The sequence below is a fragment of the Vipera ursinii genome, assembly GCF_947247035.1.
Source record: "Vipera ursinii genome assembly, chromosome: 11".
NCBI classification, from domain to species: Eukaryota; Metazoa; Chordata; class Lepidosauria; order Squamata; family Viperidae; genus Vipera; species Vipera ursinii.
The window spans coordinates 7465407-7492570 of record NC_139524.1 but is presented as its reverse complement, the minus strand read 5'-3'; the positions used below and the strand labels follow the sequence as shown (position 1 = coordinate 7492570).

General features: G+C 44.1%; 1 protein-coding gene across 1 annotated transcript in view; it reads right to left on the bottom strand.

Moving 5' to 3' along the window:
* The window catches only part of IGDCC3 (immunoglobulin superfamily DCC subclass member 3), a gene marked incomplete at both ends in the record, with an annotated part of 98890 nt that overhangs the window by 25215 nt on the left and 46511 nt on the right, over positions 1-27164 (bottom strand). Inside the window, 5 exons of the mRNA XM_083371736.1 lie at positions 6545-6710; positions 17364-17522; positions 21738-21875; positions 24086-24216; positions 25888-26032. Coding sequence (XP_083227862.1) covers positions 6545-6710; positions 17364-17522; positions 21738-21875; positions 24086-24216; positions 25888-26032 — 739 coding nt within the window. The remainder of the gene's footprint in view (positions 1-6544; positions 6711-17363; positions 17523-21737; positions 21876-24085; positions 24217-25887; positions 26033-27164) is intronic.

The window sequence follows — 27164 nt, the reverse complement described above, 5'->3', positions numbered from 1 at the left end:
GAATGAAAGGCTGGGACATCTGCTCTCTCCCTCTCTCTCTCTCTCTCTCTCTCTCTCTCTCTCTCTCTCTCTCTCTCTCCTTTTCTCTCTCTCCCTCCCTTCCCCCCCCTCTCTCTCTCTCTCACTCCAAACTCCAAACTTCACTAGCAAGGCCAGACTGGTCAAGGCGCTCACAGCCAGCAAAGACCAGGCATGCTGGACTGTTTAATTTTCATGCTCCAGTTGCTAAAGGCGCAACCAGCAAGCTGGAGAAATCTTGCATTTAGCTGGTGTGCGATAATGCTGGCAAACACAGAAGGCCATCCTTTGGCGAGAGTCACACCCAGTTGTGCAAAGCATGTAAGCCAAGGGTGGGGGTGGGAAAACAGGGCAGAGAGAGAGAAGGAGAGACAGAGGGTAGCCCCTCCCCACCCTACTGAAAAGAAGCCTGCTCACACATGGATGCTTCAACCAGGAGTCGGCAAGGTTTCGGTGAGTTAAAGGCTGCCTGTAACCCTTTGGAAGGAACCAAAAACCATCACAAGTCTGGACAGGGCTTAGTTTGGGGGGTGGGTGTCTTTGTTTTTTTTTACCCAGACAGACGGCAGGTCTAGTCATCACTTAGGCAGATTTTGAAAAAAAGCTATAAGCAGTAATTAGGGATGGGACACCACCAGGACAACCCAGCGCAGCCGACTGCACTAGGAAATTGACAAGGGCTGTGAGAAAGCAGTGGGTAACCACACCACTGTACGATGGTCAAGAGAATTACAGAGGGGTGCCTTGAAGACTTCAGGAGACAATTCAATTGGCACAAATCAAAGGAGACTTTACAGCAAGGTTAAGGCTCACATTGCCCCCGTCACTCTTCTCACCTGGAAGAGTGAGAAATTCTGGCATCAGTTTTCAGCAATATAGATTCCTCATGCAAGACCACCAAAAAAACCAAAAACCTAAGAGGACTTCTGGATTTCATGCTTGAGATGTCTGTGGAGATTCATCTCAAAGGTGGTTTTTTTTCCACTCCAAAAGGCCTCTAGATTGGTTGATTCCACAACCAACTGCAGCCTGATTCAGGTGGCCCTGAGGGCACGGATAAACCCTCAAGTGGCCTCAAGAGCTCTCAGGGAGAGTACTAACAACCAGATGACTGCAAAGAAACACAATCCTTCCATTTTCCCTCCCGCCACCCTATCTGAAGCTATCCTTCCATCCCTCACCACCCAGGCTCAACTGTCGCTACCTATCCTCCCATCTCCCTGCCATCAGAACTGATGGAGCTTCTTGGATGAGAAGCGAAACATTTTATTCTTCCCCCTCAAGGGGAAAAACAACAACAGACCAGTTGATTTTTGAAAAGCATCCTTGAGAGGTGCTTGAGAGACGGGGGAAACAAATGGAACTTTGACTTTGGATTGCGCTGATTTGGTAAGTTCGTCATTATAGAAATGGCAGCTACATGTTAAGGTGTAAAATGGTAAAGCTGAGGCTGTACTGTGCTAAAAAGAGTCAGAAATAAATGGGTTTTTCCCCCCTCTTACATAGAACACTTAGAACAGACATGTCAAACACAAAGGCCTGGGGCCCAAATCTGGCCCGCAAAGTGGTTTCATGCGGCCCGCGAAGCCATCCTGGAAACAGTGAGGGAACGGCCCCCACTGCCTTGGCCCTGGCCCAGAGACCCTCCTTCTGCCAGAGACCCTCAGATCTGTCCCACTGCTGCCCAGGCCCCCATAGGCACCCTTGATGCGAACGATGTAGAGCTGGCCACGCCCACCCAGTAGGCCATACGCACTTTAGCCACGCCCACCCAGTAGGCCATGCCCAGCCACACGCACCCGGCCCCCTGAGGACAACCGCAATGCTGATGCGGCCCTCAATGAAACTGAGTTTGACACCCCTGACTTAGAACATAGAATCATCGTTTACATGTCTATGGAGATTCTCAGTCCTCCAGGTCCTGGTTGTCCCAAAGGGGCTTTTTCAAGAGGCAAACTGGAGTTGCTGTTTTTTCCTTTGAAGACATTTTGCTTTTCATCCAAGAAGCTTCTTCAGCTGAAGAGGAGCTGAAGAAGCTTCTTGGATGAGAAGCGAAACGTCTTCAAAGGAAAAAAAAGGGAAAGTCCAGATGCCTTTTGAAAAAGCACCTTTGGGAGAATCGTCGTACACTTTGCACAACTGTATCAACCGTAGTTGTGCCCTCTACGCCTGTCCCTCAGATAGCTGAAATTGGCAAAAGGTCTTTGTTATTGTTGTTTTTAATTGTCTGTATATTGGGTTTTTATTTTGGTAAGTCGCCCACTCATTGAGAGCGACTGGGTGGCTGTAACAGGTTTTCTTAAGTAAGTACCCCAGCTAGCGAGACTATTTTTCAAAGCTGTTGCTGAAGGGTTTCTGGAAGTTTCGACTGGTGCAAAAGGAGGATGTGGGTTTATTACTAAGTGCATGACATCAGAAGTCCACTGTGCCTATGTGAGTTGCCAATGGTTTGGGAGCAAAGTAATCTCAGAAATATATCAGAAAGTGGAATATTGTTTCTGGTGCAACCTATTCTTATCCCAGTCCATTCGAGAAGAAACCAGTCCCCCGCCCCAACTTAGAAAAGAGGGATTTAGGATTTGTGGGTCTCTGGGCAGCGAAGGGGGTGGGGCTCATAAGATGCAAATTTATGGAGCCCAGCAAATGACACCTGAGTCCTCTGAATTGCTTTTTGGCAGGATTAATGAATGAAACCCACTTAATTACCATTTTGTAAATACAATCTCCCAGCAAGGAATGAAAAATCGATATTAGGAGCTTGCCTTTGCGCTTACAAGCTCGGCTTTTGCTACCTGCTGTTGCGATAAATGCATTCCGGTAACGCAGACCCTTTAATGCAATTTATATTCCGAGTTTGCACATTAAGTCCCCTAGCATATGCACATGTACACACACACACACACACACACACACTCCTGATACACACAACTGAGCCTGGAGGCAGAGAAACAAAGAGCTTTGTGGTGACAGCTTTTTTTTTTCCTTCCCTTTCTTCTTTTCCCTCCTGCTCGGAGTGTGTTACACTAGCAGCTTACTCCCTCTGGGCAGGACACTGTAAGATCACAAGCAACCTTCCCACCCTTAGACCTCCTTACGCCTCCCCACTCCATCCCTACCACGGCAAAAATGTGCTGTTGGATTGTGATTTTTGAACGTGACCGAAGAGGAGGAACAAAGGGTTCCAATATTTAGGAGCAATCGCACCAATTCTCTTTCATTAAATGACTTCCATTCTGATTATGCAATTAATTGCAAATGTAATTTAAATCAAAATTAGCTTTCCCCCTGGCTCAGTCTCCTCTTTTGTTCTCTTTCCCTCTCTCCCCAGCCTCCATTTGTTGGCACGATGCTCCTGACAGGCCAGTCAAATTCGAAAAGCGGGAACAGGCTGGCAGGGGAGAGAGAGAGAGAGAGAGAGAGAGAGAGAGAGAGAGAGAGAGAGAAAGAAAGAGAGAGAGAGAGAGAGAAGGGTAAAAAGGATGCAGGCGTTAATCTGCCAGCATTTGCAAGCTTGGGGAGCTGAGATGATTGCAGCCTTTCGTTTAGAACCTCTTCTTGCAAGGAAGGCATTGCACAAGTTACAACCAGCTTTACAACTCTCTCCAAAAACCTTTGAGTGTGATCCCTGAGCCCCTCCAGAAGCTGATGCCAGATTGATGCCACTTTTAAGGAAGCCAAAGTGGGATTTTTAAAATTATATTTCAATAACAGTCTCAAAGTTGCTAGGTGACTGAGAATCTCCACAGACATTCCAATAATAGATTGTTGTCCCGACTAACTTTTTCTTGGCCCACTCTCACTCCGGCCTCAGCCCCACCACTTTTCATGGGTTTGTTCCTATCACACCGCTTGAAAGTTGAATTTCAAGGACCCACACTTAATAATGGTGTGCACTCCTGCCATAAATCATACCAAGATGACTTGTCTCATAGAACATAGAATAATACGATTGGAAGGGACCATGGACGTCTTCTAGTCCAACTGAAGCAGGAGGACTTATACCATGTTGGGAGACAAGACAAGGCGGACATGAGACGTTCTCCAACCAGATGTTTTCCAAACAGGACTGCAGTTGCCAACTTCTCCTTCCAACTCTGGCACCTGACTAACAATCAACGTGGTGGGGAAATGTTGGTGGTTGCAACTGAAGCTTTACGACTTCCAACAACACAACAACAATGGAGTGGTTTCAGTAACACTCTTCTGGCCACCACCTTGACTTTTTGGACCACCCCCCTTTGGGACACCCCAGTCTGACTCTGAGAAATTTCTCTGGGCAAGGAACACTGCATGATTCTCATTCATTTTTTTTTACTTTTTCCTTTTTTTACTTTTTCCAGTCATATACTTAACCCTGTTATCTTTCATTAAGGGATTCTATAACCTAGAGATTTATAGCTTGCCCTCTGTTATTTCCCCAGCATTGTTCTATATTATTTCCATAGAAACCAAGTCCCCTGAGTGGCAATTTTCGCACTAGGCTCAATCTACCCCGCTATTTTCAGGATACAAACATTGCGTTCTTCTAGCACAGAAAAACTAGGGTTGCGTAAGCTTTGCTGAGAAACAAGATTGTGCTGGTGAGATAAGAGGGCCAAGTTCAGAGAGAAGCAGCTACAGGATTATGATGATCTCCAAGAACATGGAGTGCAGATCCAGTGGGACAACCTTGGTCAGAAAAACAGGTGTAAGCCAAAGAATGAACCTATCCTGGAAGACCACCTAAAATCACCCTCACTTGACACTCCCACACCTGAAGTCCTTATATAAGTAGAACACTGACACAGACATCCCTTAAGCTCTGCTGAAGATGTTATCTAGCCCGGTAACGAAACATTCGGAAACCAACACTCAACCTTGGAGAACGAACCTCCACCCTCAAAGGCACATCTGCCCGCCCCCCACCCCACCCCAATTCTATTTCTGGATGACTTAATATAAGGCTGTTGAAAAACTGAGGCACACAGAATTCTGTAGTTGTACTGCCATATTTCCAGAAAGGGTCAGTTTGGAGAAATCTGGTTGAAACTTTGGCCCTGGTTAACCCTGGCAGCAGTTCTTAGATACCAGGACATCCTGGTGTTCAAAATGTCTAACTTTAGGGACACTTTATCCTCAACTTCTGTGATAAGGAATTCTTGGCTCATTTCAATGCTTTAGCCTTGGATGTTGCTTTTAGACTCAAGATAATGTTTAGAAACCATAGGTAATAAACGAAAGAAATTCCTTCAACATGACCTACGGAATTCCTGAATATCACTAGGAAGAGTCATTCTAGGGCCTGTATGATATATACTGCTCAAAAAAATAAAGGGAACACTTAAACAACACAATGTACTGTATTTAATAGTAGGATGTCTTATCTTGTGTTCCCTTTATTTTTTGAGCAGTATATTTATTAGTGAGTTGGACCAGAAGACATAGAACTTGGAAAACAAAGCAAGGACTTCACAACTCTCCCTCTCCTTTAATGTAACTTGTCTCTCAGGTGAAGGGGTTTTTTTTGGGGGGGGGGGGGAGAAGAACAGGCATACTGCCTTTAATTTCTGGAGAATCTAACTTTAAGGTGGAGAAGGAGCCCCCATGTCATATATCAAGTCACATTTACAACTCAGACACTTCACTACATCAGCAACTTAAACCAAGATTCATATTAGTTCATCGTTAGCTAGCATGAGACCCAATGCAGTGCAATGTTGAAGTTGGTGGGTTAGGAATGGGGAGGCCCATGCTCCAGTCTTCCATCAGGCCCAGAAGTTCCAGGATTCTCTATGGATCAACAAAGGTTGGCCCAATCTACCTCCCAAGGTTGTTCCTGGGGGCAAAATGGGAAGAGGGAACACTAGACACAAGACTTCAACCCCCAAACAAGGGTCTATGACAATTTGCCATGGCCAACTCACCACGGCCAACTTGCCATAGCCAACTCACTGTGGGACAAAAGTTACAATAATATCAAAGTAATTATGGAAAAGAATCATTAAAGAAAGGATGCAAAAGGAAGGACAGAATGAAATGTACATGGTAAAAATTAAAATAATTTTTCATTTACTTTAAATAATTAAATAGAATTGTTAAATTGTCCCGCAGTGAGTTGTCCCACGGCAAGTTGTCCCATTCCCCCCAAACAGAGACCCGGGTTTCAACTCTAACAAATAAATCATACTAATATGTACTTTCTTCTTGTTTTTTTTCCCATTTTCCTACTGTTCATTATTAAGAGCCCTTTAGTCTAACATTTGAGCCATATGCTGCATTCAGAAACATGAACATGAGGACAAGTCTAGAAGCACTAAAGGTGTGATTTGGAAGGACCTTTTTCCCATTACCTGGAGGTCAGACTGGGTAGTCAAAGTTCCTCTCTGGAAGAAGACAATAGCAAGCCACTTCCATATTGCTGCCAAGGAACTGGCTCGTTTGTAGGAACTGACCCTGACTTTATCCTGATATCTGGTAGATCCAGATCCAGCCGCCTGAGTTCGCTTCTCCCTCTACTGGATTCGCTGCTGTCAGCAGAGAATCTTACCTATTGTTGTTCTTCAGTTTAATGTGCTCACTCGGCTCCAAAATTTGCCCATTCTTCAACCATGTGATCTGCGGGGAAGGCTCTCCTTGGGCCAAGCAGGTAAAGATGGCGGTGGTGCCCACAGGCCTGGCAATTGACTGAGGGTGCTGGACAAATTCTGCAGGAGCTGGAAAAGAAAAGTGAAAGACACCTTCTTTGCTTGACTTTGGGCAGAGGAATTGAAAGAAAAGCAATTCTGGTTTTCCTACACAGGGAAACGATTAAGAGCTTTTAGCCCAGGATCACTAAAATCAATATTCTCTTCTGGTCACAATGGAATAGAGGAATAACTGACAGGGACAAGACAAGAGTCTTCTCCAGGCTTTGTTTAAACTGGAGAACTTCCTACCACAAGAAGATCACCATTGGTAAAGTCTCTGGAGATGTTTTGCTAACTGTTATAAAAAAGATGTTGAGAATCTAGAAAGAGTGCAGAGAAGCGCAACAAAGAGGATTAGGGGACTGGAGGCTAAAACATATGAAAAATGGTTACAGGAATTGGGTGTGTCTAGCCTAAAAAGCAGAGACATCACCCTGCCAACAAAAGTGCGTATAGTCAAGGCTATGGTCTTCCCAGTTGCATTGTATGGCTGTGAAAGTTGGACCATAAGAAAGGCTGAGCGCCAAAGAATCGAGGCCTTTGAACTACGGTGCTGGAGAAGACTCCTGCAAGTCCCTTGGACTGCAAGGCGATCAAACCGGTCAGTCCTAGAGGAGATCAACCCTGACTGTTCTTTAGAAGGCCAGATCCTGAAGTTGAAACTCAAATACTTTGGCCACCTAATGAGAAGAAAGGACTCACTGGAGAAGAGCCTAACGCTGGTAAAGATTGAGGGCAAGAGAAGAAGGGGACGACAGAGAAGGAGGTGGCTGGATGGAGTCACTGAATCAGGAGGCCTGAGCTTAAACGGACTCCAGAAGACGGTAGAGGACAGGAAGGCCTGGAGGAACATTGTCCATAGGGTCGCGATGGGTCGGACATGACTTCGCAGCTAACAACAACAACAGCCTAGTGAAAGAAGGACTAGGGATAACACGATGACAGTGTTCTAATATTTGAGGGACTGCCACAAAGACGAGTAGGTCAACCTATTTTCCAAAGCACCAGAAACCAGACAAGAAACAAGGGATGGAACTTAATCAGGGACAGAAGCAGCCTAGAATTAAGGAGACACTTCCTAACAGTGAGAATGATTAATCAGTGGCACCGCTTGCCTTGAGAAGTTGTGGGTGCTTCATCAGTGGAGGTTTTTAAGAAGGGACCGTACAGCCATTTGTCTGAAATGTTACAGCATTTCCTGCTTGGGAGGTGGGGTGGACCAGAAGACTTCCAAGGTCCCTTCCAACTCTGTTGTTCCTACTTAGGAAGTTATATCATCCAGATGCTGGGTAAATAACATACTTAGTGAATTTGTGCATAATACATTCAGCTATAAATAACCTAAGTAGCTCAGATTCACACAATATGCTAAGCCAAGGGTCCCCAACCCCCGGGCTATGGCCCACTCCCGGGCTGTTGGTGGTTTGGAAGTGGGCCATGTGAATAGCTGGCCAGCGCACGTGTGCACATGTGTGCTGCTTGACTTGTACAAATGGCAGTCTGGCACCCGCACACACTGGTCCACCAGTTGCACGCCCCCCCCCCTGGACCGCCAAGACATAAAGGATGGGAACTGCTGTGTTAAGCCACGAAGCCAAGCAAGGTGAATCCCAACCAGGCTTAGCATGTGTGCCAGCGGCCACTGGATTTGCACAACATCTATGGTGTGAATATAGTGACTGAATTCCTTCCTTCCCTGCCAATCATATTCCATCTTCCAAAGAGGATCTTTTTCTAAATGTATGTTAACCATCACAATATGTCCACGCTGCTTAATCAGCCTGCTAAAAATCTTAGGATTTGCATAATAAACTGAACCACAAACGAACCAAAGAGACTCTCTGTGTATAATGGCCGAACCCACAAAAATCTAGCCATGATTAACCCTTAGCAAGGTCAGCAAATGGTGCACTTTCAGAGGCTTGGGTTTTCCCCTGATCCGGTAACCTTTGTTGTGTGAAGGAGGCCACTGTAGTGCATTCCACAGACATCTCCCCACCACGGTGCGCTAAAACCGCGGCATGGAGCTCCATATGGAGAAGCAAAGATGGGTGAACAATGGAAGGAAGGTAAACAGAAGGCCTTTCAGAGTCCAGCAGCTCCTTGGCAACTATGGGACAGTCAAGGAGCTGCTAATACTCGCTGGGCCACGGAGGCCTTTTATTCTGAAGGAGACGGAGGAGAGAAGGAATGCAAAGAGCAGCCAGCCTATTCAACACTGAAGGGCATGAGTGTCTCTTCAGAGGCGTTTGAAATCAGGGCATCAATCATGGTCCTGAGACACCAAAAAGCAGCCTGACAGCCAGTGGGGAAGAGAGGAGGAGGCAAATGATCTGGTCTTCTTTGTGGCTTTCTGCAAAGAAGTCCGCAGCTTACAAACGGCTGCTTAGTGACCATTCAGAGTTATGACAGACTCCCCCAAAGCTACTTATGACACAGATTTGAAGTTCTGATGCACCCCCCCTCCTGCTTCCCCTTTGGATGCTCAATATGGAACCATCTTCCGGTCGAGCTCCGGATGGCGCCCGACCTCCGCTCCTTCCGGCGCGATCTCAAAACCTACCTTTTCGAACAAGCTGGCCTGGCCTGATGGGATGGGGTTAGGGTTTTATTAATGTGTTTTAACCTACTTTTAATGTGTTTTAACTTATTCGTGGGCATTTTGTTTAATCGTTTTTAATTTTTGTATCTTGTTTTTGATATGTTCACCGCCCTGAGTCCTTCGGGAGAAGGGCGGTATACAAATTAAATAAATAAATAAATAAATAAATAAATAAATAATAACCCGGCCCACATTTACGTCATTTGCAGAATCTCGCAGGCATGTGGCCACATTTTATGACTGGTTTGATGAAAAACAGCATTTATTCCCAGTTTTTGGTTAAGATTGGCCCATAGCAAACCACTGGTTCATTTAATGACCACTGCAAAAATTTTATAAAATTGGGTCGGTCACTTGGGCAGGCTCCATTATGGTCATAACTCAAGGACCATCTGTAACTACAAGCTGATATTTCTTTTTCTTTTTTTACTCTCAGCTGAATTACTATTTTTTTTTCTTTTCAGCTGAGATTTCCTTTTCCTTTTTATCTTTTATTCATCTTTTTAAAAATATATCTGTTCATCATTTTTAATACACTCGTGGATTACAAACTATATCTAGAGGGCAGTCTCACTTGCATTTAATTTCTATTTCAACATTAGCTACAAGAGGGACCAAAAAGAGAACTAAGAACTCCTAGAATTAACGAGAAATTTCCTGACAGTGAGAACAATTAACCTGTGGAACGGTTTGCTTTCAGAAGTTGTGGGTGCTCCAACACTGGAGGTTTTCAAGGAAAGATTGGACAGCCATCTGTCTGAAATGCTATAGGGTCTCTTGGTTGAGCCGGGAGCTGGACTAGAAGACCTCCAAGGTCCCTTCCAACTCTTGTTATTCTGTTATTTGGTAGACCTAATATGTACAATACTCTTAAGTTGCAGAAATGAACTCATACAAGTTTGCTATCGGTTGGTTACCTCCTGCCTGCCCCATGATTTGTTGGCAACTCTGCTGGTGAGGAATTTGTGCAACTGTATTCTTAACCCCTACAAAGGACACTTGGTTGGGTAGAAGCTTATGGCAACTTGTGTGTTTGCTCAGGAATAAGTCCATCATCAAATCCACCACACAGACTAACCTTCTCACCAGAGATCCCAGGAACCTTAAAAGTCCTTCTCAAGCTTTACAGTCCAGGGATGTCCATACGGTGTAGATGAAAAAAATAGGTGCAGTTGCACCGTCATGACCACTACCTTGATTTTTTTTATTGTATCCTGCGGACACCCCTGAATGTTAACCAATTGTGTAAACTTTTTAATTTGGGATAGGAAGTTCACTGGGATAGGAAGTTTACAGCAGAGGAAGCAGCCTGCTATTTTCCATGGAAGAGAAGAGAACTGAAGTCCAGGAAAGAGTTGGAGACAAGATGAATAAAACCAGCCTCAGTTTGGTTTTCAAAAGTGGGGAACAGCTGGGTGTAATTCAGCATCAAGTGAGGCTCAAGAATAAAGAGCAATGGGCAAAAATGACTTGTTTGATTAGGGAGAAGACAATAAATCCGTTTGTCAGTGATGGGAAACTGTTTGTGCTGAAGCTGTTGCTGACAACAGAAAAACAATGAATTGGTGATGAATGAGTTTGATAATTAGAAAGAGTAAAACATGGAAAGAAGGGAATTATGATGTAACTTTAAAGAGGGAGGACAGATGATATATTTATTTGTAACTGCAGTAATTGCTAAGCACATTGATTTGTGCTTATATTGTAAGCCGCCCTGAGTCTTCGGAGAAGGGCGGGATATAAATGGGATTAAAAAAAAAAGATCGGAAGTTGCTTCTTTCTATGTTCTTTCTGCTTCTTTAGTTTTTCTACCTACTCACAAGAAAGAAAGAAAGAAAAAAAGGAAGGAAAGGAAGGAAGGAAGGAAGGAAGGAAGGAAGGAAGGAAGGAAAAATGACAGGGAGAGAAGAAGAAAGAAAGAAAGAGAAAGAAAGAAAGAAAGAAAGAAAGAAAGAAAGAAGGAAGGAAGGAAGGAAGGAAGGAAGGAAGGAAGGAAGGAAAAATGACAGGGAGAGAAGAAGAAAGAAAGAGAAAGAGAGAAAGAAAGAAAGAAAGAAAGAAAGAAAGAAAGAAAGAAAGAAAGAAAGAAAGAAGGAAGGAAGGAAGGAAGGAAGGAAGGAAGGAAGGAAGGAAGGAAGGAAGGAAGGAAGGCCTAGAAAATTCAGCAACAAAATTTAAATGAGGCAAAGGAGGCATGTTTGACTGTAATTAAAAAAGGAAAAGAAGAACATGCTGAGTTAAAGAATGGGTGGTCCCACCAGGTTTTCCCTGCTTGTTTTCCAAACAGTCCATTCCAATCACTTCCTGTGACTTACTGCTAGACCCCTTCCAGCTGCCTGCTTCTGAAATGATGTAGGAGGCAGTGCTTCACCCAACCCCTTTCCTAGATGCCATCTGCAGCCACCTGACAGCTTGCAAGCTGAGAAGAGCCATTTCTCATTGCTATGCTGATGGCTTAACAACAGCACATGTCTAGAAGGATAAATTATTTTGAGAGTTTGGGGAAGAAGAATGGAGTAGGACTTCTGAACATTGGTTCCAATCACAGGGTTATGGTAAGAATGTAGGAAGGGATGTGTTGGTGAGGCTCATCCGGGTCTCAGTGGCTGATCAGTAGGGTATAAGGACAATAGTAGTCTTCCTTCCTCAGTTCCTCAGTGTACTGCCTCCAATAATGAAGTAACATAGCCGTGGTGGTGCAGTAGTTAGAATGGTGTACTGCAGACTGACTCTGCCCACTGCCAGCAGTTCGATCCTGATGGGGCTCAAGGTTGACTCAACCTTCCATCCTTCCGAGGTGGGTAAAATGAGGACCCAGATTGCTGGGACCAATATACTGATTTGTAAACCACTCAGAGAGTGCTGTAAAGCACTATGAAGCGGTATATAAATCTAAGTGCTAGTGTTTAAACCTATAGCTATCACGAGCTCTGGAAATCTTCTCCACCTACTTCTGAAAGAGATTCAGTTTGGGACTCATTGTGTTCACACCAACTCAGGTTAGGGCTATGAAGGTCATAACTGCAAAGACTGGTCGCAAGTCACTTTTTTCAGGGCTGCTGTAACTTCAAAGTCATTAAATAAAGTCGTACGTTGAGGACTACCTGTACTCCACTAAATAAACGAGGTTTGGAGGTTCTATCACCCTCAATTTTCTGTACGCTATAGGAGAGGTGTGGTTACTCTAGGGCAGGGGTAGGCAACCTTGGCTCTTTTATGACTCGTGGACTTCAACTGGCTCAGGAATTCTGGGAGTTGAAGTCCACGAGTCATAAAAGAGCCAAGGTTGCCTACCTCTGCTCTAGGGTGAAAAGAAAATCAGGACTGTGGTAGCATCTGTTCAGACTGACACATGTAATTAGAAGAAAGAAGCTTTCGTGAACACTCTCTGTCGTCATATTCTTTCATTCTTGCATTAAAAGTCCGGACTGAAGCCTGTGTAATCCTCCCTTCCTCAGTTGTGCCTGGCCACCAGCTATGAACAGAGCCACTTTGCAAAGTGAATCTTCAGCAGACAGAGAAATGCATCTTGCCAATGAAAGCAAACACACATGTCCCAAGATAATGTTGCAGGGTCCAATCTGGGTCGGTCCCCGGGACCAGAGGTTTATATGTAAATGTAGACTTGATCATCCAGGTCAAAAGCATGTAAAAAAATGTTAAAGCATGGCAACTGGACCTAGGTTTATTAAACTGAGATGTTTCATTACTCAGTGAAGTAACTTTGTCAGTCAAACTTAAATTTTTTTGGTTAGGCCATAGAGCGAGGGAGTCATTGAAATGAACCAAATCTTTCAAGGGTTTTCATTTTGACTGAAGAATTTACTTTGATGAATATCAAAACATCTCGGTTTAATAAACTTTGGTCCAGTTTCCATGATTTAACCTTTTTTTACACACTTCTGGCCTGGATGACTGAGGCTACATTTACATATTGCATTTCATTTTGGGGAAGGAACCCCTGCAAGAATTAGTTCATTCCCATGACTCCTCAACTCTACACCTAACCAAAAATTTTCATTTTGACTGAAGAAGTTATTTGGATGAGTAATGAAACGTCTCAGTATAATAAATTTCACCTTTTTGAGACCAGAGCTTTTGTCTGCCAGGCTTTTGCACTCACGCTGAGGCTTGTCCTGGAGACCATACCATGCATAAAGGTAAAGGTTCCCCCGCACATGTGTGCTAGTCGTTTCCAACACTAGGGGCCGGTGCTCATCTCCGTTTCAAAGCCGAAGAGCCAGCGCTTGTCCGAGGACGTCTCTGTGGTCATGTGGCCGGCATGACTAGATGCCAAAGGCGCACGGAACGCTGTTACCTTCCCACCGTAGTGGTCCCTATTTTTCTACTTGCATTTTTACATGCTTTCGAACTGCTAGGTTGGCAGAAGCTGGGACGAGTAACAGGCGCTCGCTCTGCTACGCAGCACTCAGGATTTAACCCGCCAAACTGCCAATATCTTCTGATCGACAAGCTCAGCGTCCTAACCCACTGAGCCACCGTGTCCCTTTATACCATGCATAGAATAGCCTAAAGCACACATTCCGATAGAGTTGTTCCTCAAGGATGGGCTTCAACATGAGTCCGAAAGCTCAGAAGACTAAACCTCTGGTCCCGGGAACTGACCCAGATTGGATCCTGCAAAAATCTTGCTGTCTCTGAGAAGGGAAACCGTTCTGAGCCCACCTGACAAAAAGAAGCAACTTCAGCCCTAGGGCAACGTTGGGTCTTTGCATTTTTCCACTCTTGTGAAAATGTCCAATTAGGGAGCTTGGGTGGGAAATATATATATATATATATATATATAGAATTTTAGATTCCGAAGCTCATCAAGCCCAAATGATTCACGAGAAAAGCTGATGAGAAAGGGGAAGCGGGCGACTTCAAAGACAAAATGAGGGCTTGTAATCAGGAAAGGATTAAGGCACCATTCAACACTGGGCTGCCAGCTGGGTTGTTTTAGCTACCACCTCTATTTTTTCCCCTTTTTTTGTTGGTAAAAAGGCCTTCTCTGCAAAAACTTCACCATGGAGACTGAAGACTCAGCAAACATTCAAGAAACCCCTTTCTGGCCACGGTCATTAAAAGTGGCTTTTCGGAATCGTCGTTAGGAGCTGCCAGTACAGGGGAGGGGGTGGGGTAGGATTTTCTTGTGCACAACAACATGCACATAATTTCAAAGGACTTCCACCGGCTGCCAGATCAGGGGTAGAGTCCCAATATTGCGGTGAAAAAGGGGGTGGGGGAGAGGCAGTGCTGGAATCCATTTGAGCATCTCCCTTAAGTAGTTCCTCTTCTTCTTCTTCTTCTTCTTCTTCTTCTTCTTCTTCTTCTTCTTCTTCTTCTTCTTCTTCTTCTTCTTCTTCTTCTTCTTCTTCTTCTTCTTCCTCCTCCTCCTCCTCCTCCTCTTCTTCTTCTTCTTCTTCTTCTTCTTCTTCTTCTTCTTTTCTTCTTTCTTTCTCCTCCTCCTCCTCCTCCTCCTCCTCCTCCTCCTCCTCCTCCTCCTCCTCCTCCTCCTCCTCCTCCTCCCTCTTCCTCTTCTTTCAGAACAGAACCAGAAAATAAACAAACCAAGCAACTTTTATATAGTCCATTTACTAGTGGTTAAGAACTACACCTGCACAGGCAGTTGTTTGTCTGACTGCTCTCAGCAAAACTCAAAAAAAAATTTTTTTTTTTATGAAAAGGGCATCAGCTTTGGCGACTGAAGTTCACTTCATCGGATGCATTGAAGGGCTGGCTCTATGTCATGTGCTTGATCCGGAAAGCTTATGAATTGAATCAATCATATCAGTTGAAAAAAAAATATTACCAGACATGTCTGATATTTGCTACCACAGATGAATAGGACTCTTCTCCTACAGTGTCTTATTCCACAGAATGAAACTTCGGTCTGTTGGACCTAAAATGTAATTATATAAATAAAAAGGAAAGAATTGGCATTTGACTGTGTTGAATTTTTACAGTGGTACCTCGGTACTCATCATTAATTGGTTCCGGGAGGGGCGATGAGTAGCAAAAATGATGAGTACCAGACAAATCTTTCCCTTAAGGAATAATGTAGTGAGTCACAAGGCAGCCGACATTGACAAATTCCAGCTTGTGTGTTGAGTACCGGGACAAAAAATGATGAGTACCAGGACAAAATTTTCATGTCAAAATGCTTTCAGTACCAAATCTGATGAGTTTCAAAGCAGTTGAGCACCAAGGTAACATTGTATTATCTGATAGGAAGATCAAAAGTTACAGAGAGCGAACACCATCTTGTAGAAATGTGTGAGGACTGCCCTCGCCTCAAACGTGGCATGGCATAACTAGCTGGTCTTCACATTCCTGGACTCTCCGATCCACTTGGGGAATAGGAGGGCATCGCTCTACTTCAGAGGAATGGAGGCAGGTGATATCAAGCACTGTGACACAATCTCACAAACGCAACAATGACATCAGTAGGACTTGTTATAGATGCCTTGAGTAAGGAGTGGTGGCAGGCTGAGCTAAAGCACTGATTCATTTGGAATAATCCCTGTCAATTTATTTATTTCCTATGGCATACTTTACAGAGTAGTCCTGACAGCCCAGTTGTAGTTCGTTTGGTTTCGTGGCTGCATGCTTATCTACGGTGCACCACAGAGGACGAACTAGCTTGCATCATCTGCATCATCTTGTGGCATTCAGGTTAATGACATCTTCAAGGGCCTCTTCTGCCAATCTCATCTCGTGTCTGGGCAGGTCCAGTGCTGGCTTTTGTTCTCCCCAAGCAACTAGTCTTTCCCACCAAAGTGGTACCTATTTATCTACTCACAATAATGCTTTCAAACTGTGGGTGGGCAGGAAAGGAGCTGGAAGCAAGTGACGAGAGCTTACTCCACCCCACAGTGCTACCAGGGCTTGAACTGCCAGAGTGTCAACCATTTCTGAGTAGCAAATCTGGAATTCGTAAGTAGCTGCACCACTATGCCTTCTAATCCTGTCAATATTGGCCAGAAACAGTTCGCTAGAGTCTTCCAGCAAAATGAAATTGTTCCCATCCTGGTCTTGAAACTTAAGGTGCCCGCTACAAGCCACAATGTAACAGCCATCATGATCTATAAAACAAGTGGTCACTGACTTACGACCATTCATCTAATGATCATTTAAAGTTATGACGATGCTGAAAAAAGTGACTTATAATCAGCCTCTCACTTACAACTGTCCCAGTCTCCCTATGATCATGGGATCAAAATTTGGGCACTTGGCAATCAGCTGGTATCAAAGAGGATTCCAGCATCCTGGGGTCACGTGGTCACCATTTGCAACCTCCCCAGGAGGCTTCTGACAAGGCCAGATTCGCTTAACAACAGCAGCAAAAAAGGTCGTAAAATTGGTTGCAACTTAATGGCAATGAATCTCTACTTAGCATTGGCGATTCTGCTCCCAACTGTGGTCATAAGTTCAAGGATTATCTCTGTGTGTCACTTGTGCAATTGTATCATAAGGGACATGATGTTCTTTGCCTCCTTGACAACATTATCAATGTTCCCTTAGGTGAGGGAAGGGAAGCTGCAGGCAAACTGTGACTTCTGGATCTCTTTTTAACTAGTCCTCCTGAGATCACTGAATATCCTTCTTTAAATCTTTGGAGAGGATTAAGTGCAGCTAAAATAACACAAAGAAAGAAGAGAGAAAGAAACAACATCGTTGTAATAAACTGAAGAGGAGGGGAAAGGAGGAGGAGGAGCAGGAGGAGGAGGAAGAAAAGGGGAAGGAGAAGGAAGAGAAGAAGGAGAAAGAGGAGGAAAAAAGGAGACGAAAAAGCAGAAGAAGGAAAGGGAAATGGAGAAAAGCAAGAGGAAACAATTTGCCTTGTCCACTTGCAACTCGGCGAACTCTAACTAAAGCACAGCATTTTCTCACGTACTGCCAGGAACACTTGCAGTTGAAACCTGATGCTTGTTAATGTTCTTAAGCAGAAAAGGAAATTCTGAACGGATGGGACAAAGTCACTCATTGTTTCAACTGACTGACGAATAAAATTCAAGGAAACCCATTTTAGGGTCCCCTGCGGTGCGAAGAAGCATTTCCGCAGTTAGGAGTCTTACCTTGCACCACGAGTCTTCCTTGGGCTGTCCTCCTCACCCTTGTGCCAGGCTTATTGGCCGCACACACGTATATCCCAGAGTGCTGCACGGTGAGGTCTGAAATCATGAGATTGCCAGTTCCAAGGACTTGAATTCCTTCCACACCAATTGGGCGCCCGTCTGGAATAGGAAAGAAAGAAGTAAGGTTATCCCCCCCTGTCCTGCTTACAGACTGACCAAGCCAGTTGGGATTACCCTCCTTGAAAGCAGAACTGCAAAGTGTGCATCTCACACGCCACCCTGTCAAACAAGTCAAGATGGCGGCTGCAACAGTGCAAATTCAAGCTTTGATCGCATATATTGGCAACCATGCTTAATTTTTTTGACTGCAAAATGGGGGCACCCTGATCCATTTTTTTTAAAAAAAAATTTGTTATCCCACCTTCATTGTTGTTGTTTTTTTAAATAGCCCAAGATGGCGAACATATCTAACTCTCCTTTCTCCATCTATTTTACCCACAACAATAACTCTTTGAGGCGACTTGGGCTGAGAGAGAGGAACTAGCCTAAGGTCACCCAGCTGGCTTTCATGGCAGGACTAGAACTCACAGTCTCCCACTTTCTAACCTGTTGCCTCAACCTCTAGATCAGGGGTGTCAAAATCAATTTCATTGAGGGCCGCATCAGCATTGCGGTTGCCCTCAGGGGGCCGGGTGGGTGTGGCCAGGGTGGGCGTGGCCTACTGGGTGGGTGTGGCTAGAGTGCGTATGGCCTACTGGGTGGGCGTGGCCAGCTCTACATCGTTCGCATCAAGGGTGCCTATGGGGGCCTGGGCAGGAGTGGGACAAATCTGGGGGTCTCTGGCAGGAGGAGGGTCTCTGGGCCAGGGCCAAGGCAGTGGGGGCCGTTCCCTCACTGTTGCCAGCATGGCTTCACGGGCCGCATGAAACCACTTCGCGGGCCGGATCTGGCCCCCGGGCCTTGTGTTTGACATGTCTGCTCTAGATCAAGCTGGCTCTATATTTTCATGGTTCATGAACCCACTCTCTTTTGCTCCAGCAAATATGAGTTCCTGGTGGGTACGGTTAGGAAACAATCATTGATAGAAAATAGGTACATAATGAGCATTATGCTAGTAGTCCTTGACTTATGTGACTATTCGAAGTTATGACATGGGGTACTTATGACCCAAATTCCAATCGTTGCCCCACTAGTCACATAACCACACTCTAAGTGCTCAAGCATTATTCACAACCAATTGTAGCATCCTGTGGTCATGTAACTGAGTTTTACAATGGTTTTGCCGAAAATTTGCATTTACTTCCAGTTTTTGGCAAAACCAGCCCTTAGCAAACCATGGATTCACATAATGACCCTTATCAAAAAAAAAGGTTATAAAATCAGGTTGATCATGTGACTTGATTTACGACCCTCGTAAGTTATCACCACGATGAACAGGCTTCATTATGATCATAACTTGAGGACTACCCATAAATGGAAGGACGACTTCTTCCAAAGGGAGTGGAAATAAGCTGAAATGACTCCCCCATGTCCCCCACCCCAAGATTACACAAACATAAAACCATTAATTCGTATTTCAGGGTGTGGGGCAATTTCAGAAAACCTTCAGGTATTAAACATTTGTCAGCCTATCTCCCACCTCAAACTATTTTCATTTCAAAGCTATTTTGGGGAGTAGGTGGGTGGGTTCAGCAAAAGTGGGGAAGGCCCTTTTAAGTTTCCTAGCTTCTGGGGAAGGAGGGCCAGGCGTTGCCCAAGCATTCCTGCCATTAAACAGCTGGCTGACTGCACCTAGTACATAGTAAAAAAAACAAAAACAAAATGTAAAGCAAAATCTGCCTAGCATTTAAGAAGCGGAATTTTTTTGCCGGAGTGTCTGACATAAAGGTCTGTGTTAAAAAATTCAGATTCGGCTCGATTGCACCTTTCAACGGAAAATCCTGAACAAATTATTTACACTCAAACCCCCCCCCCAACTCTCATCTCTCTTTTTCCCATGGAGGGTTGAAATACTGGATGGAAGCAAAGCTGAAATGGACGTTATTGTTTCTAAAATATTCAGAGAGAGCTGTCAGCCAGAAAGGGGGGGGGAGAAATGGCAGAGTCCTGTGCCAATACATTATCCAATTAATTGGGCTTTACTGCTGTCATATGGAGGGGTTTTGGGAAAGGAGGGTGGTGTTTAGTTATTTATTTCTCACTACACCCCCCCCCTCCCCCAGTCTGACAGTATTCCAATATTCTGGGCTCTTTTTTTCTCTTTTTGCACGCATTTCCAATTCTCTAAAGAACAGACTTGTTAAGTCTGTGATCCTTTTATAGATGTCAAACCAGAAGAAACCTGTAAGAGAAACGTTTATCTGCAAGCCTTTCAAAGAAGCACAAATAATTGCCGTGTGTTCTGAAAGAGGCACCTGAGTGTGTGTACATCTCTTGAAGGGAAGAGGGTGTTAGAAAGATGAAGATGCAATTCCAACAGGAGTAGCAAAAAGTCTTTCTCTTTTTTGGGGGGCGGGGGGGGGGAACTTGAATGCACCATTCCTCACTCGGCGGCGGTGTGTGTGTGGGGAATCTTCCCTTTATATTTGTAAGTTTGTCTCCCCCCCCGTCCCCGAGTAAGCTGTTAATTGAGACTTTGCTCAGTTCAGAAGTATTAAATCAGAAGAACCCAACAACACCTTTTCTAACCAACCAATTTTGTTAAAAGACACAGGCTTTCATGAGCAGCTAGATCTTTTAGCGGGATTTGTTTGTTGGGAAAGATTTGCTTAATCCTTCTGCTTTTTTAGCATGAAAAATTAATTTGGCTTTCCTCCTACAGTGACTTTAAAAGTATTAACTTTTAACCTAGCAACCAAACCCTCAAGCGGATTTGTATTTTGCTGAACCTCTTGTATAATCTGAATCCATTTTCCTCTGAAATTCACCTAGGACAGGATACTTTTAACTTTTGGGAACCAGAGATCAGATTTAGCATTTTGAGAACATTTTACGGGCACTTTCACAAAATGGCTGGCATGGTATGTGTGTTACTTGCAAGATACTTGCATACCAAATGGCAAAACAAGCTCCTCTTCCATTTCATTTTCTAATGATATTTTTTTGGGGGGGGGTGGTCTCTATGGGCCTTGAGGGTTTATTTGTGTTTGGAATTAAACCTAGATTAGTATTTGCTATCCTTGGTATTGTCCAGGTAGGTGCATAGACTTCAAGTCCCAGAATTCTCATTTATAGCCATGCTGGTTGCGGAATTCTGGAATTTGAAGTCCACACACCTGAAAATTCTTATGCTTTGGAAACTAATCTAAATAAATGACATGAGTTGTAGCAAGGGTCTTAGCGGAGTGCTCGTTCTAGGACAACTTCCCCCACTCCACTCCAGATCTGATGCACTACAATATCCCCACCACTCCCATTCAATATGGTCAGACATCTGGAGGGCAAAGAGTTGGAGAAGGCAGTTCTGAACCAGCTTCATCATCCACATACATCACCCTACAAGGGACACTCTATGCTGGTCATTCCCATAAAACATAGAAGAGAATGGAGACCAACCACATTGAAAAGACATGGTGGAGAAGTAATCTAGAATATGATATGGAGTGTCATTATTTGGCCTTAAAACACTTTCAGGCAAGTTTAAGACAAAGGTCAAAAGGTAAGGGTAAAGATTTCCCCTGTCCAGTCATTTCCTACTCTAGGGGGCAGTGCTCATTTCTGTTTCGGCCGAGGAAGCCAGTGTTGTCCTGTGATATGGTCCTGTGGCCAGCATGACTATACACCGAAGCACACAGAATGCTGTTACCTTCCCACTTGAAGCAGTATCTGTTCATCTGCTCATATCTGCATGCTTTCAAGCTGGGCAGGAAGTAACAGAAGCTCACCCCATCGTGTGGCACACTCGCCTGTCAACTCTCCAGCTTACAAGCTGAGCGTCTTTAACCACTGAGCCATTGTGCCCCCTTTAATCCAAAGCAAATAAAGCAATCGTAACACAAATACAGAGATTCAGTTTGATGCAGTGGTTAAAGCACTGGACTAAAACCATGAGTTCCAGTCCTTTCTCCTGTATGACTTAGTTAGCTTTAGATTCCCTCTTTCCTAGCTCAGGCAATTTCATAGAGTCGTGGTGGGAAAAATAGGAGGAGGAAGCATTATAAAGGTGGGATATAAATCTAATAATAAATCATTGCATCCTCTATGCATCCTAAATCCAGATGTCTACATGCAGCTGCTTCCAATATTGCAAGTGTGAACACAAGGCAGACTCTTTGCCCAACCAAAGAATAAGACGCCAGGAGATCCTCTGACTAGATCAAAGTAATATACAAGCTATCCTGTCAAGAGGACAGGCTATAGATTTGGAATACCCACCAAGTCGACTCCAGGAGACAATAGGCCTGGGATTCCCAGTTGCAATGCATTCCAAGATGGCAGTCTGGTGCACCGTCAGGGTCAGGTTCTCAGGTCCCACCAGGATCATAGGATCTTTGTAAACAGCAGAAGGAGAGCCTGTGCAGTAAACAGCAGAAAAGCAAAACCTTTCGTATTTCCTTTTTGCAAATATTTTATATTAGAAGTGGACAGAAGCCAAGGTTCTAAGGAAAGGAATTTCAACATGTAGAAGGACCTCCTGGTGGAAACATGGCAAACTAGCTTTTTTTCAAAAGGCAACTAGACTTTGTTTTTTTAAAAAAGATCTTTCACTTCTCATCCAAGAAGCTTCTTCAGTTCTAAATGAATGGTGGAGATTCTCCACCATTCTGTCAGAAGTGAAGAAGCTTCTTGGATGAGAGGCAAAATGTCTTCGATGGAAAAAATTGCCATTTTGAAAAATGCACCTTTGGGACAACCATGACCCGGATGACTGAGAATCTCCATAGAAAAATTTAAATGTGGATTTGCTAATTTGACGATTGAAAAAGGATTGAATAAAGGGCAGAAAGGATTTTGGGAATCCTTGAGGAGGAAGAAGGGAAATGAGGTTGCTTATAACTGTTGAAAAGAAAGTCAAAATTTGCTTATTTTTTTTCTGTTTCTGAATTTCTTTTTCTTTATTTTACTGTTTTGCTTTCTACATTTTCTCTTTTTCTTTATGTTTGTTTTTACCCATATTAAAAACTGTGAACAAATTGCATATAAAAAGGGGGACTTCAGAGTGTAGGAAGATGGACATTTCTTTCTGATGATGTATTAAAGGTAAAGGTAAAGGTTCCCCCGCACATGCGTGCTAGTCGTTTCCAACTCTAGGGGCTGGTGCTCATCTCCGTTTCAAAGCCAAAGAGCCAGCGCTTGTCCGAGGACGTCTCCATGGTCATGTGGCCGGCATGACTAGACGCCAGTCCACATAAACAATTGAAGCCTGCGGGATGCAGGCAGCATACAATACCATGCTCCGCCCCCCAGTCCATGGAAAAACCTGTCTCCACAGAACCGGTCCCTGGAGCCCCAAAAGTTGGGAGCTACTGCCGTACAGCAAGCCAAGAGGTTATGGAATAACGCCCGTAAACCCCCTCGCCCTTGGCAAAACAGCCTGATACACCTGCACTCAAAAAAACAACCACCCAAAACCCCAGACTGCTTTCACAGCAGTCCTCAGCCTTTCATCGATTGATAAAAGCAGTAAGCATGCAGAAGGGAGGGAGGCTTAAAGGGACTTAACAGAAAGAAACTGTTTAAAACTCTGGAAACGTTGCAGAATTTAAAATCTGCTGGAATTCCACGCTGGGATAGTTGTATAGTTTTCCGTATCGCCTTCGTATGCCAGGTCAGTTTCTGAATGAGAGCGTTATTTGGGGTCGTGCAGTTTGGTGGAAAGTAGAGAAGGTATCTGAATTATTTCATGAAACAATTCACATGGTTCCTTGAATGCTACAGGGAGACACGCGGGCTGTCAATCCTTTCCTTCCCTGGCGCCAAATAGATGTATTTTTCCCAAGATTAGGGCTTCTGATTTTCCATCAGACCCTTTTTCCTCTCACCTTCCTCTTTTTCACTTCTCTTGGCAAAGAAACTGGAAAAGTAGTTTCTTGCATTATCTTGCTTTGAGTGACAGTTCTGATACCCAACCATTACACCTCATGGATCAAATTTGAAAGCTGTGTCTTTTGTGTGCAAAAGGCCACCTAAACATGTCCAGGACAGGTAGCGGGCAGAGGTATTGCACAAATCTCTACGATGACACGGTTGTTCATCGTTTCTGAATAACTGCTGCCCGAGACATCTATTTCCTGCTCTCTTAACAGTATAGTGGATCCTGATGAAAAAAAAAATGCAGGCAGTCCTCAACTTACAACTGTTCATTTAGTGACTGTTCAAAGTTACAATGGCACTGAAAAAAAAGACTTATGACCCTTCTTCGCACTTACAGCCATTGCAGCATCCCCACGGTCAGGTGATCAAAACTGAGATGCTTGGCAAACGACCCATACTTACGACGGTGGCAGTGCCCTGGGGTCAGGTGGTCAGCTTTGGCGACCTTCTGACAAGCAAAGTCAACGGGGAAGCCGGATTCACTTAACAACCATGCTACTAACTGAACAACTGCAGTGATTCACTTAACAATTGCGGCAAGAAAGGCCGTTAAAATGGGGGGAAAGCTCTCTTAATTGTTAGCAACAGAAATGTTGGGGCTCAGTTGTGGTCGTAAGTTGAGGACTACCTGTGATCTCTACCCCCATCCTACCCCACCCCACCCCACCACCCATCCCTCTCCAACCAACCTGAGACGGTGAGCCTGGCTCCTCTGCTAAATTTCACATTCGCAATGTTGCTGGCGACACAGTGGAAGATCCCAGCATCTTCGGCTCGGAGTCCTGTTATTTGTAAAACTCCTTTAGGAAGCAATGTGTACCTGAGGGATTCAGAAAACACACTTTTTTGGGATAGGTGCTTGGGACTACGGTCTCTGAAGGAATCTCTTTTCTCATATATTTCAACCCAGTATCATTTGTGGGATTCCTACAGTAAGTTGCAGCAAGCAGTTGTCCAACGTTGTAGGCGACTTTCTGCTGAGCTTACTTTATTATTCCTGCAATGCTAAAAAGTTATTTCGATTTCCACAGAGTGTTTGGCGTCTTAATCCTGAAATCTGCAGGCTGCGATGGAATTTTTCAAAGCAATTAACATTTTCATAGTTAACTGTACTGTGCCTTTTAAATGTTCTGTTCGCTTTCACAATTATAATTTGAGAACATTCTATGCCAACCCTGGGAAAGCTGCTTTGAACGGGAGATCAGGTTTTAAAAATAATTAATTAGGATAATAATAAATACAAGGCTTGACATCACCTTCAGAAGAAGAAGAAAAAAGTAATTCTAGAAAGAAATCAGCACAACATACAGCACCATCCAACAATTCTTTCATCTAGTCTGTATTTTGCCATTTTGTTCATAAAGATATCGTGAGAGACCTTACAGAATACTTTGATGAGGTCAAGATTCATTGTCTCCATGGCATTCTCCTCATCTATTATATCTGTAACTTTTTTGGGACAAGCCCATTCTGACTATTGTTAAGTGTTACATTCCAAACCAAGTGCAAATAGAATAGAATAGAATAGAATAGAATAGAATAGAATAGAATAGAATAGAATAGAATAGAATAGAATAGAATAGAATAGAACAGAACAGAACAGAATAGAATAGATATTGGAGGAATAGAATAGAATAGAATGGAATAGAATAGAATGGAATGGAATGGAATGGAATGGAATGGAATGGAATGGAATACTTTATTGTCACTTTAAATGTACACTAATCAGCAGACATTAAAATGAAATTTTGTTGCATTCAACTCTCAAAGGGTAAGTACCTCCAATATACACTACATAAACATGACAAAAGAGTATTTATTTATACACACACACACACACGCAGGACACAGAAGTTCGAAGTTACAAAGGCACTGAAAACAGTGACCTATGACTTTTTTTCACACTACCATTGCAGCAAATTCAGGTGCTTGGCAACTGACTCGCATTTATGACGGTTGCAATGTCTTGGGGTCATGAGATTCTCTTTTGCAACCTTCTGGCAAGCAGAGTCAATGGGGAAGCCAGATTCACCCAACAACCTGTGTTACTAACTGAACAGCTGCAGAGATTCACTTAACAGCCGTGGTGAGAAAGATCGTAAAATGGGGCAAAACTCCCTTAGCAAGTGTTTCACTTAGCAAGAGAAATGTTGGGTCCCGTGGCTGCCGTAAATCGAGGACTGCCTGTACAGAGGTCAAACGGACAGGTCTGTGGGTTGTCCTGTCTCCCTTTTTGGGTGACAAGAAACAACATTTGCAGGAAGGGAAAGAGTAAGAAGGATATTGGCTGCCCCACTTCAATCAGGCTGGGATGTGGCTCGTGAAATAGCCCGCCTTGTCCCTCGGATGCCCCCACCCAGGGTGACTTTCTGTGATTTTAAGGGACAAAATGACTGGCAGGTATTTACTCCATCTACCTTGTACAACTGGATCAACAGACTTCTTAGAAGGGAAGGCACCTTCCTATCCTACCCAGTTCGGGCATGTTTACCTGTTGTTATCTGTGCTGATGGGGAGATGATTCTTCTGCCACATGATCATGGGCTCTGGCAAGCCATGGATCTGGCACTGGAAGCGGGCAACACCTCCTTCTTCCACCACTGCACTCTGGGGGTGTACGTGGAAGTCAGATATAGCTAAAAGAGAAGACACAAGACACGTCGTTCAGAATTAAGAATCTATTTGAAAAGGGGGTCACCTGATACGGCATAACCCAGGGATCTTCAAACTTGGCCCTTTTATGACTTGTGGACTTCAACTCCCAGAATTCCTCAGCCAGCATGACTGGCTGAGGAATTCTGGGAGTTGAAGTCCACAAGTCATAAAAGGGCCAAGTTTGAAGACCCCTGGCATAACCCTTAATCGTTGTTAATGGCCCAGAGTCATGTATTTGACCTGGATGTTTGCATTAATTGAATGAATGAATGAATGAATGAATAAAAACAATCTTTGCTTCCTGGAAAAGTTTAAGTTTATTGAAGTTTAAGTTTATTGAATGTGTATATACCGCCCTTTTCCCGTAGGACTCAGGGCGGTTTACAAGGTATTTAAAAGCGTCAATACAATACAAGAGTTAAAAACAATTAAAAATAATTAAATTTGATCCCTGAAAAATATAAAACCCCAATTAAGAACTCTCAGCCTGGGCTGGAAAGCTCAAAGAGCCAGGTCTTCAGGTCCCGGCGGAATGACCGAAGGTCGGGGGCAGTCCTAAGCTCCACGGGCAGCTGGTTCCAAAGGGCAGGCGCCCCCACTGAGAAGGCCCTACCCCTGGGTGTTACCCGCCGGCAATCTCTTACCGGTGGGACCCTGAGAAGACCCTCCCTGTGGGAGCGCACAGGAAAACCCAGGTAGGTTCATGCAAACATACTAGAGTGTGTGATAAAATGGGCTGTTTGCGCTTCAGTATCTTATCGGAACCTGGCCATTGTCTTAAGAGGCAGTGAAGCAGGCTACTGCTTTCTTGAAAGTAAAATAACGCACATAAGATGCTGGAATTAAAAGCATAAAAAAGCACAGAAAAATTATAATACATTTTTTTAAAACCAGCCATCTATTTTTACTTCCAAGAGACTGTGCTGTGAGGTGGTGGGAGGAGAGGAGAGGAGAGGAGAGTTTCTTTCCACAAAGCAGATAGAAAAGTTCATTATAGGCTTATCAAGTAAATGAACTCTATCATGAAGTTGCTTGAGTTGCACTGAATTCCCCACTCAACAGCTCTGAGCTGTTTCTTTAGCCTCCAATTCTGTCCTTTCTTCCACAGACGCT